At 38.1% G+C, this 10,664-nt stretch overlaps 1 protein-coding gene and 1 pseudogene across 1 annotated transcript; both read right to left on the minus strand.

The window, feature by feature from the left end:
* Nucleotides 1–540: 540 nt before the first annotated feature.
* Nucleotides 541–3,865, minus strand: Taf12 (TATA-box binding protein associated factor 12). The gene is made up of 3 exons (XM_074103089.1): nucleotides 3,491–3,865; nucleotides 2,227–2,419; nucleotides 541–792 (listed from the first exon to the last, which is right to left on the minus strand). The coding sequence occupies exons 1-3, from the start codon at nucleotides 3,701–3,703 to the stop codon at nucleotides 665–667; spliced, it is 534 nt and encodes a 177-aa protein (XP_073959190.1). The 5' UTR covers nucleotides 3,704–3,865; the 3' UTR covers nucleotides 541–664.
* A 15-nt stretch (nucleotides 3,866–3,880) lies between these two features.
* LOC141439414 (uncharacterized) lies at nucleotides 3,881–9,127 on the minus strand (annotated as a pseudogene).
* Nucleotides 9,128–10,664: the final 1,537 nt, after the last annotated feature.

The raw sequence follows: 10,664 nt of genomic DNA on the forward strand, positions 1-10,664 counted from the left end.
CTTGCAACCTTGTATCATAGTCATATCATATCAGTGAGCATAATTAGTGAGCAGCAGCAGTAGCAGTATTTGGGAAAAGCCAGGGGCTGACTTTCACGATGGACCACAACCCACTGTGTAGAAGTCATAGTAGTATCTAACATCGCATTGCTTGCTTGGGAAGAGACGCTCATACGCTCACTTTCATAGGCTCAATTGCCATGTTGTAAATACCTAGCCTTATTTTTACAAATAATTAAGGCCCAGCAGCGGCGTCTTTAGCCCATGTAGCGCGCGGTCAAAATGGAATAGGTATAAAGTGCCGCGGCTGGCGCCCCTAACACCGCTGCGCCCGTGTGCAACGCACACCCTGCACTATAGGTAAAGACGCCTCTGAGGCTCAGCTTCAAAAATTACGCACATCTGCCGCTGGGAACATTTCATGATGAGGGTCCGGAGTGAAATGGTTTGATGGTTTTTTGTCACAATCGAGTTAGACTAAAATCAATCAGTCACGCATATTGCCATGCGGTTATATTTGACAGGAGCAAATTCAATCTGAATTATTTGAATACAGCGGCAGACAGAATGAAGATATCTCTCACTAAAATACAAACACTTCGTACAGGTCCATGGGTTGCTCAGTCTTATTACTATCCTGTACACTGTCCAGCTGTTAAGCACACTAATATTTCTTGATTGTCTTCCGTATGAGAGCCATGCGTTGCTTGTGAGCCTCAGTGACAGCTGCGCGTTTGTACGGACGCAGCTCGTCGTTGCCGAAACCAGGGATCCACATGTTCCATTGTCGCTCTAAAGAAATACATGAAACACAAATTAAACTTGATATAATTGTTTCAGCTGATATGTCGCGGAAATCCATATCTACGCCGTTTTAAATTGCTGCTCTGCTTAGGTAATGCAACAAGTTTGTACTTAATTTACTTTGAAAACGTAAAAAGTTCAGCGAACTTCACAGATACTAATGAATTTCTTCACAGGTAGAGCAGGTTTCCTCACAATGTCTTCCTTGCCTATAAAGTTCATGGTAAAATTCAAATGTAAACTAATAACGCACATACATGTATTCCAAAAAATTCAGAGGTGCAGGCCTAAGCTTGATAGACCCGGAGATGGTGACACAAAATATTAGATCATTTGTACCAGTATGGCGTTCTTCAGGGGTCTAATTACGGAATGACGAAAAAGAAAATTAATCGCGTGGGCGTTTATCGTACGTGTCGGATAAATAACGAGTGTCAAACGATTTGTTCCACAAAAAAAAACCCGGCCAAGAGCGTGTCGGACACGCCCGAAATAGGGTTCCGTAGCCATTACGAAAAAATTAAGTAATATTTGATTTATGGTTTTAAAAGACCTATCCAACGATGCCCCACACTATAGGGTTGGATGAGAAAAAAAAAAATCCCCACTTTACGTCTATGGGAGGTACCCTAAAAAATTTTTTTTAAATTTTAATTGTACTTTTTTGTCGGCATAGTTTACATATATATCCGTGCAAAATAACAGCTTCCTAGCATTGATAGTCCCTGAGCAAAGCCGCGGACGGACGAACAGACAGATAGACATGGCGAAACTATAAGGGTTCCGTTTTTGCCAGTTTGGCTCCAGAACCCTAATGATTGTATTTTCCGATACTTAGTCGTTAAAAAAAAGATGTAGGCGGTAGCGTAATGCCATACTTCTCCGGTGTGGCTTACAGCCCGCCATACCGACGCGAATACATTAATTAAAAAAAAAAATTCAACCATCAGGAGACCCACTTGCTCGTTTGCCAACGTCGAATAAAAAAAAAACCATTTGTTCCAGGCTAATTTTTGCACAGCTAATCATCGTCGAGTAGCCATTCACGAAATACACCATGCCATACTTTTCTGGCGGTTCCAAATGGCCGCCATACCGCCGCAAAGGAGTAATTTTTTTTTAAACAGTTCAGTGTATGATCATTAATAGAAGTCTGATAATGCCATACCTGTGGGAGGTGGCGAATTTTTTCAAAATTATAAGATTGGTGTATGGCGCCACTTTTTCAAACATTGGTCATTATAGCCAGTGTTATTTTGGTATATAAGATAGTGCTGGGACTTTTTTCTAGGTTGTTACATCCAATATAATTATAACTGGTTTCATAATAAACAGTTTTGACTCTATTTTAGACATAGACATAACTTTATATGTTATCAAAAAGTACAGTGACTCTTAATATACATTTTCAATTCATCTCACCTAAATGCAACTGAACATCACGTAACTCCACACTGGGAGCATGCCGGTGTTTGGCAAGAGCACATGCAGCATTGAGGGACGTGTCAATAAAGTCATCAGCCAGTTGTAGCAGCATCTCCTCTACTTCCTCGTCCAACTGGACTGTGGGGTCCACTTCTCTCACAAGCTCTTGAAGTCTTGGTCTGCTGAGGAGCTGTGGGGAGTAAATGTTTAAGTTAGCATCTTATATCCAAAGTAATATTATAATACTCTAACACTTGCATCCTTATTTAGCTTTGATTCTAGACCAGGATTTCATAAAGTGGGGTCCACTGACCCCTTAGGAGATCGTACCATGTGTATCAGGGGTCCACAGTAGGTCAGTCTGTAAAAATTAGAGATGTAACGGATAGTGGTTTGGCCGGATACTGGATACCGGATATTCAGCCTAGTTTTACGTACAATTAAATTAAGCTAATTTGAACATGTGCATGACACTCCGTGCAGGTTGCAACTTGTAGTATAATTAATTAGCTTAGGGGCTGTTTCACCACCCATTGATTAATTTTAACTGACGGATAAATATGATGTTGTTTCTGTTTGTTTTGCTTGAATAGACGCGAGACAGTATCATATTTATTTGTCCATCAGTTAAAATTAATCAATGGGTGGTGAAACAGCCCCTTAGAATAATAAACTAATGTCAATAATTGATACATTCATAAATAAATACCAGTTTTTAATCATAACTATAAGTTTTTTATCATCGGGTATCCGGCCGGATAGTACGCAACTATCCGGTATTCGGCCGAATAGTAAAATAGTGGCCGGATAGGCTGGATACCGGATACTGGCCAGATATCTGTTGCATCTCTAGTAAAAATATATATGCAGGGGTCCACTACTGCAAAAAGTTTAAGAAATTCAGTCCGAGACACTTGTCACTGCTTCTAATTTATTAACACAAACATAACATACATATACACACCGTTATTTAAGATTATTGTGTCACTAACAATGCTATGGACAATAAGGATTTTCTATTATGGTCTCAAATAAATCATTTTTTTTTCTACATCCTAATGTTACACGTTCCTCTACCTCTTCACTCAATTGTAACAAACAACCACACAAAATCACAAAATGATAAGTGGGCCCTGGACACTTGCCCATTGGAAATGAATGGTCTGCTCATTGACTTTACGGCCTCGCAACTCGCAAGTTACATTAAACTTTCAATTTTTCTTCAGACTGGGCGTATGGAAAAAATGGATCAAAACCATACCTGAGTAGTTTGGTCGCCACCTCCGCTTTGGCTTACTTTCGCTCCCACCTGTGCTTGCGTGCCCATTGGGCTGTGCTGTGAAGGAGAGCTCTGTATCGAACTAGACTGCAGCTGTGGACTCTGCAGCGGGTTATTTGCATATTGAATGGCCCCTGAAGGATTCATGGCACCAATAGTGGGCATATTCGATCCTTGGTTCATATTGTTGGACATACAAGTAATATGCCTGAACTAAACGAAGAAATGTTTCGCGATATAAGACTGAAATGTTTACGAGGTTGCTTAACAAATGGAAAATTAATTGTTTAAAAAAAAAACACGACACCAATTTCCAAACGCTTTACGTTGTTTTGTTTGACACTGTTGAGATGACACTTAACAGCTTTTTTTTTTTTTTTTTTTTTTTTTTTTTTTTAATGGCAATATACAAGTTCGGTTAGAACAGACGATTGTGCCAATTACAAAGTGAGGAAACGAAGCGGAATTTAATAAAAAATATTACGGAATTTTGAATTTGGATAGGGAAATATAGGATCAGGATCTATATGAAGGGAGGTGGCATAATTATATTTTAATATCATTAGAAACAATAAAGGACGCAATGGAGGAATAGATACATGAATTATTTGATGAAAGAAGGCAGAGAACGGATGTTGGTAATGGAATACTTTGTGATATAATACTATTGTACAAAGTAACACGGTCATAAAGTGGGCAAGATAAAATCAAGTGATTCAGATCACCTACCTCCGAACCACATTCACAAGCAGGGCTATCTATGATATTAATCTTCGCCAGGTGTTCCGGCGTGCAGACATGACCTAAACGCATTCTTATTAAAACACTAGTACTTCTTTTGCATAATTTAAACTTAAAAAACCAGGGTTTATTAGGGATGGAGGGCTGTATGCGGCTGTAACTTTTACCTTTCACGATACAACTTTGAGACCAACACTCTTGCCAGGAATGTTGGAGATATGTTCGCGGAAGATTAATTAAGTCATGAGTATAGTTTTTGTAGGGGAACATATCTCCATCTTCAATTGCTTCATTGGCAATTTTGTCAGCCTTCTCATTACCTTTGATGCCGCAATGACTTGGAACCCAAGAAAAAACTACTGAGAAACCTTTTAGAAAACACTGGAACAATTTAGTCTTAATTTCAATGATTACAGGGTATGATGGACTGGATCTACAGAATGGGTACTTTTCAAGAGCCTGCAGAGCACTAAGAGAGTCAGAGAAAATAACAGCTTCCTTTAGCTTCATGATAAGTACATATTCTACAGCCTTTAGGAGGCCAAACGCTTCCCCAGTAAAAACTGAAGTCTCAGGCGGAAATTTAACAAGTTGTGTTATTTTATACTGACTATGATAGATGCCAACACCAGTACACCCAGAAGGCGATCTTTTCGATGCATCAGTGAAGATATAATGCCATTCCGGCCAAATACTGTAAACTTTGCTATTAAAATAAGTATTAGCACTCAAACTGCGTTTATCAATGTTTAAATTGTACTTAATGTTAGGAGAGAATATAAGAGCCTGATAGTCGCATGTAAATATAGGGAGAATGTGAGATCTATGAGTTGGAGCATCCAAAGAACGGAATTTTTGCAAACTTTTTACTAAACACGGAGAAGACTTATGCAACCAATAACGCGATGTACTGATATGTGAAGATAAATTTTCCAATTTATTTAGAATCGGATGTTGAGAATACTGAATTGAACGATATAAGTACTTATCTGATAAAAACTGTCGTCTTAGTTTGAGTGGCGGATCACAACACTCTACTTGTAAAGCATTTATTGGACTAGACTTCATAGCACCGGTAATTAACCTAAGGCATTTAGATTGAATTTGATCTAGTTTCTTCAAACCAGCGGAGTTAATTGGTTCTAATAAAAATGATCCGTAGTCTATCCTGCTTCTGATCAGGGCATTGTAAATTAATTTTAACGAAAATGGATGTGAGCCCCACCAAACACCCGATAAACATCGCAGAATATTTAATAATTTTTCACACTTTGCAACTATATACTCGCAGTGTGGAAGGCCCGACATCTTTGAGTCAAATATAACCCCTAAAAATTTTGCTTGATTTACTTGAGAAATCGGTTCATCATTATATAATATAGTAACTTCGGGAATTGCTCTCATTCTACTAAAAACCAATACCGAACTCTTGGTAGTTGATAACTCCATACCATTTGAACATAGCCAAGTGTATAATCGCGTTAATGCAGAGTTGACAATATCCGAGGCTTTAGCTACATTGTCATCAGAAAAGTAAATTAGAAGATCATCAGCATACTGTAAAATATTAACGGGGCTGTTAAGTGATACCTCTAGATCATGGGTGTAGACATTGTACAAAATAGGGCTTAAAACCGAACCTTGAGGTAATCCCTTCCAAACAACCCTGCTTAGTTCTAAAGAGCCTGCAGAAACGGTAATAAATCTTTCGGATAAGATACTAATAATGAAGTTAGATAAACAAATAGGAACTTTGAGTTTGTTGAGTTTTTCAAGAAGAATAGTTAAAAGAACATTATCATATGCAGAAGAAACATCAAGGAAAACAGAAATAGTGTTATGGTTAAGTGAAAGTGCTGATCTTATATCTGTCGTGAATATGGATAAGCTATCCATCGTGCTTTTACCTCTTCGAAACCCAAATTGGCTACTAGCTAATAGTCCGTTGGATTCCAAATACCATTCTAAACGATTCTTCACTAAATGTTCCGCCAGTTTAAGGAGCACAGAAGATAAAGCTATAGGGCGGTGCGAAGAAGCTTCTGTTGGGGATTTATTAGATTTTAATATTGGTAAAATTATTTGAATTTTCCATGACGGAGGAACGTTACCAGTGAGCAGAATGGTATTTATGATGTTTAAAAAATATGTCAATGCGCTATCACTAAGATTGCACAAGAAGGAATAAGGAATTCCGTCTTTCCCAGGTGAAGAGTCTTTAAGACCACGTAATATACCTTTAAGTTCTATTAAAGAAAATGGAGACTCAATACTTGGAGCAGATGGAAAATTATCAACTGAAGGGCAAAACGTAAATTGATTTAAGATAATTTCCTGAGGAACTGAAGCTGGCGCTAGCTGGTCTAAAAATGCATCCGTCAAAGATGGTGATAGTGAAGAGATATTAGTGTCACTAAAGGCTGATCTAAATCGTTTTATCTTCCGCCAAACCTCAGTTGAACTAGTTTGTGGCGAGATGGAAGTACAAAAGTTCCTCCAGCCCTGAATTTTTTTCTTTTTAAGAAGCTTCTTTGTACTGGCAACAATTTTAGAAAGGTTTGACAGGTTGTCAAATGTCATATCTGTAGCATAAATTAATTCAGCTTTTTTGCGGGATTTTATTGCTGATGTGCATTCACTATCCCACCAGGGCGGGGAAGGCAGTTTTTCTGATCTAGTGCTTTTAACCGGAAAAACTATATTCGCGGCGTCGGTTAATGATTTGGCAAAATCCTCAGCACACTTAACCTCATTTCCCGGAACAACATTGGGTAGGGAAGAAATTCTTTGCTCCACTTCTATGCTAAATTGGCCCCAGTTAGCATGTGTTAGAATATGTCTTAAACGAGGAGTACGCGGGCTCCGTTTTTGTATATTGAAAGAAGAGTTGTTTGGAATAGATATGACTATTGGGAAATGGTCGCTGCCAAAAGTTGATGAGAGGACATCCCATGAAAGAGAGGCCGCTAAAGTCGGGGTAGTAATAGACAAATCAACTGCACTCACAGCAACATTTGGCTCGGTTCGACGCGTTGGGCTACCATTATTTATAAAACAAAGGTTGTGGTTATCTAGAATGTCTATTAAAATTTTACCAAAATGGTTTGAATTCGCACAACCCCATGATTGATGATGACAATTGAAATCACCAAGAAGAATAAAGGGTTTAGGGAGGGTGGATAAAATTGAATTTATTTCATTAAATATGATTGAAGATGGACAGGGAATATAAATAGAAACAACTAAAATATTATTAAGATGGGCAGCAACAATAGAATATTCAGCACTATGAGGAGGGAGAGGGAAAGGAGTAAAATAAAAAGAATTGTTGATGAGTAGAGCAACGCCGCCATACCCATCAGATCTATCTTCACGCAAAACAGAAAAACCAGAGATTTTAAAAAGAAAATCTGGTTTTAGCCATGTTTCTTGTAAGGCTACTGCAATTGGACTGTATTTGTTCAATAAGAAAAGCAGATCGCTTTTCTTATTGACTATGCTGCGGCAATTCCACTGAACAATCTTTAAGTGATTGTCCATTGTGGATGTTCAGGAACTGGGTCAAAATTTCAAATAAGGGGGCAACGTTGGACGGTGTATTTTTATTTGATTGTGTTTGTGTTAAATAATTTAATAAAGCAATTATAATATCTGAAGTACTTGGAGTGTTATTTTGATTATTATCAGCTGGCATGTTTTGATTGTTAGCAGCACAACCCTTACATGAAAGAGTCATGTTGTAATCTTTTATCAGAGCTTTATGGGCCTCTTGATCATAACCTTTAGATAGGATGTGGGCAGGTCTTGGCTTTTGCAAAATTGTTTTTTTGTAAGATTTTGTGGGGGAACTACCTGGGGTAGATAATTGATTTCCTGATTGCGAATAAGAGTTATTTTGGCCATGAGCTACCACATCTGCAAAAGATTTTGAAATAGCTGGATGCAGCTTTGAAGCTTCAGCATAGGAGATAGAAGAAGTTGCCATACTATGTTTAATTCTCTTTTGTCTGTCAAGTTCAGGGCAGGACCTACTATTTGCAAAGTGATGACCTGCACATAAGGAACAGGATGCATCGTCTGGTGTGATGTCGCAAGAAGACCCAGTGTGGCCTTGACCACACTTATAGCAACAAGGCTTAGATCTACATTGAATTTTGGTATGGCCGAAACGACAACAGTTGTAACATTGTATGGTGGGGAAATATATAACTCGACTGGTAGGGCATTGTAGCACATAAAAACTTTTTTAGGAAGTGTTTGGCCATCGAAAGTAAGTACAACAGTTTGAGAAGGTTTCCATACTGGCGCACCTGAAACCATTACTTTGTAGTTTAGTCGTCTTACTTTTATTATTTCACCACAACCTATGGGAACTTTAATATTCTCAATGACTTCCTCAGGGCTCCAATTATCAGGCACCCCACGAATAAGCCCCATCCTGGTGATGTTAAAGGTAGGAATAAAAGCTCTCAGTTTATGGTTTGTCAAATTGGCATCTGAAATAAAAGCGTTTGCATCTATAAAGTTTGAGAATGCAACAGCAATTCTGTTCCTACCGATTCTTTTAACACTGCCATTTACAATGTTTTTGTACTTTTGTTTCAATAAGAAGTTGCCAAATGTAACTGGGTGTAAGGTGGTATTGTCAGAAGGTGATGTCTCAATGCGCTGCACATGAATGAGGTACGGAGAAGCATCTGATGATTGGTAGGTCTTTCTACCAATGGGGACCTTGCCTGGATTTTCTATAGTCGCATTCGTATCAACTAAATTCGGTGTTACTTTTTCAGGTATGACTGTCGGACTATCAGTGTCTGAATCACATTTGCAAGATTTATTAGGGTCAGTGCCACTGTTATTCCGATGTCTCGTTTTTTTGTTACACGTTTTGCAATTTGACGAACAAAAGAGCGTTTACGCGAAGATGTTTTAGAATTTTCGGCCGATGCTGATGCGTGAGACGCATCGGAATCAAAGCCCATGACTGAGTCATTGTCATTGTGTATATCATTGGTGATTTCGTTATTGTTGTTTACAGTAACATAGCAAGCAGGTGATGGTGGTTGCACTGAAAATGAACCCCCAGGGTCTGGGGGCTCCTCTTTACTCATATTTACAATATAAGAATAAACTAACTACTTACCGAATATTCAGCTAGCACTACACTAAAATAAATATATATATACACAGAATCTAAATATTTTACTTTACACCTTAATTGATCCTATATTTACAGATAAAAAGAATATTAAAATGAATTTGCACAAAAACGCGTCCGCCAAGTTTTACAGTTTCCCGCCTTTCAGTCTGCTAGTTGTTCCACTTAACAGCTTGACTTGACAGAACAAGTGACCAGTGCTGCCATTGCAAACCCAATTTATCCAGTCCGCTAGGCTAATGGTAAAAGTAGCTTTTATTTCAAGTAGATAAAAAACCGTAAACCCACTATCTGAACTCTTTCCAAAAACCATACAGTTAAGAATTCAAAAAACCGTTTAAGAATCGTTCGAATATTTTTTGCACTAAGTACTTTTTTTTTCATTACTAGCCTAGTTAGAAATACTTACTCTCTAGCCTAAAAAATACTAAGTTGCAACACTGAAATTGTTTTTTTTCTTTATCTCCATAGATAAGCAAAGGAACTAAGCCTATACAAAGTCAAACAGTTACACATAACTTTTAACAATAACTTAAAATGATTTAAATTAAAAAAAGAAACTATATACAAAAAGTTTAAATTAAACTAAACTACTTACAAATAAAAAAAAAACCCCAGATCAGCGGTTAATAGTTATTGTTGTGTGCAGGTGGTGGGACCTTGTGCAAGGTCCGCCCGATTGCTACCACCGTCTGCTCGCTAATCCTGCCGTGAAGCAGCAGTGCTTGCACTGTGTGTTTCGGCGTGGAGAGTAAAAGACAGCCGGTGAAATTACTGGCACTTGAGGTTATCCATCTTCGGCCTCTAGGTTGGCAACGCATCTGCAGTAACTGGTATTGCATGATGTTTATGGGCGGTTGGTGATCTCTTACCATCAGAAGACCCACTTGCTTGTTTGCCATCCAGTCGAATAAAAAAAAAGTACAAAGGCAACTTTATCTGAAGGGATCTCTGCCAGTCAACCTGTCTAAGTCCAAGTCAATAGTTAATAGACATTATCGACAGATTTACGTAACGCAAGCGATTGAAACTTTCAGGGTGTCATCCAATGGAATTACGACGACACATATTGGTAATTAATTATTTCGTTTGTGTTTCGACTATTTTCTAGTTAGAAAAACGTGCACAAACAAAACCAAACAACAAATTGGGATTAATCATGTTACTATAGGTAATTATAGTAAATGTGGCATAGGTTATCATATTTGTTGATTGTAGAAATTTGGACAATCATTTAAAAATAACTAAGTTTAAGTA

The sequence above is a fragment of the Choristoneura fumiferana genome, chromosome 20 (assembly GCF_025370935.1).
Source record: "Choristoneura fumiferana chromosome 20, NRCan_CFum_1, whole genome shotgun sequence".
Lineage (NCBI taxonomy): Eukaryota > Metazoa > Arthropoda > Insecta > Lepidoptera > Tortricidae > Choristoneura > Choristoneura fumiferana.

Coding starts and splice junctions, on each gene's coding strand:
- Taf12 (XM_074103089.1), bottom strand. CDS start 3,703: ATGTCCAACAATATGAACCAAGGATCGAATATGCCCACTATTGGTGCC. Junction 2,420..3,490: donor GTGGCGACCAAACTACTCAG/GTATGGTTTTGA, acceptor TACTCCCCACAG/CTCCTCAGCAGACCAAGACT. Junction 793..2,226: donor TGATGTTCAGTTGCATTTAG/GTGAGATGAATT, acceptor GTATTTCTTTAG/AGCGACAATGGAACATGTGG.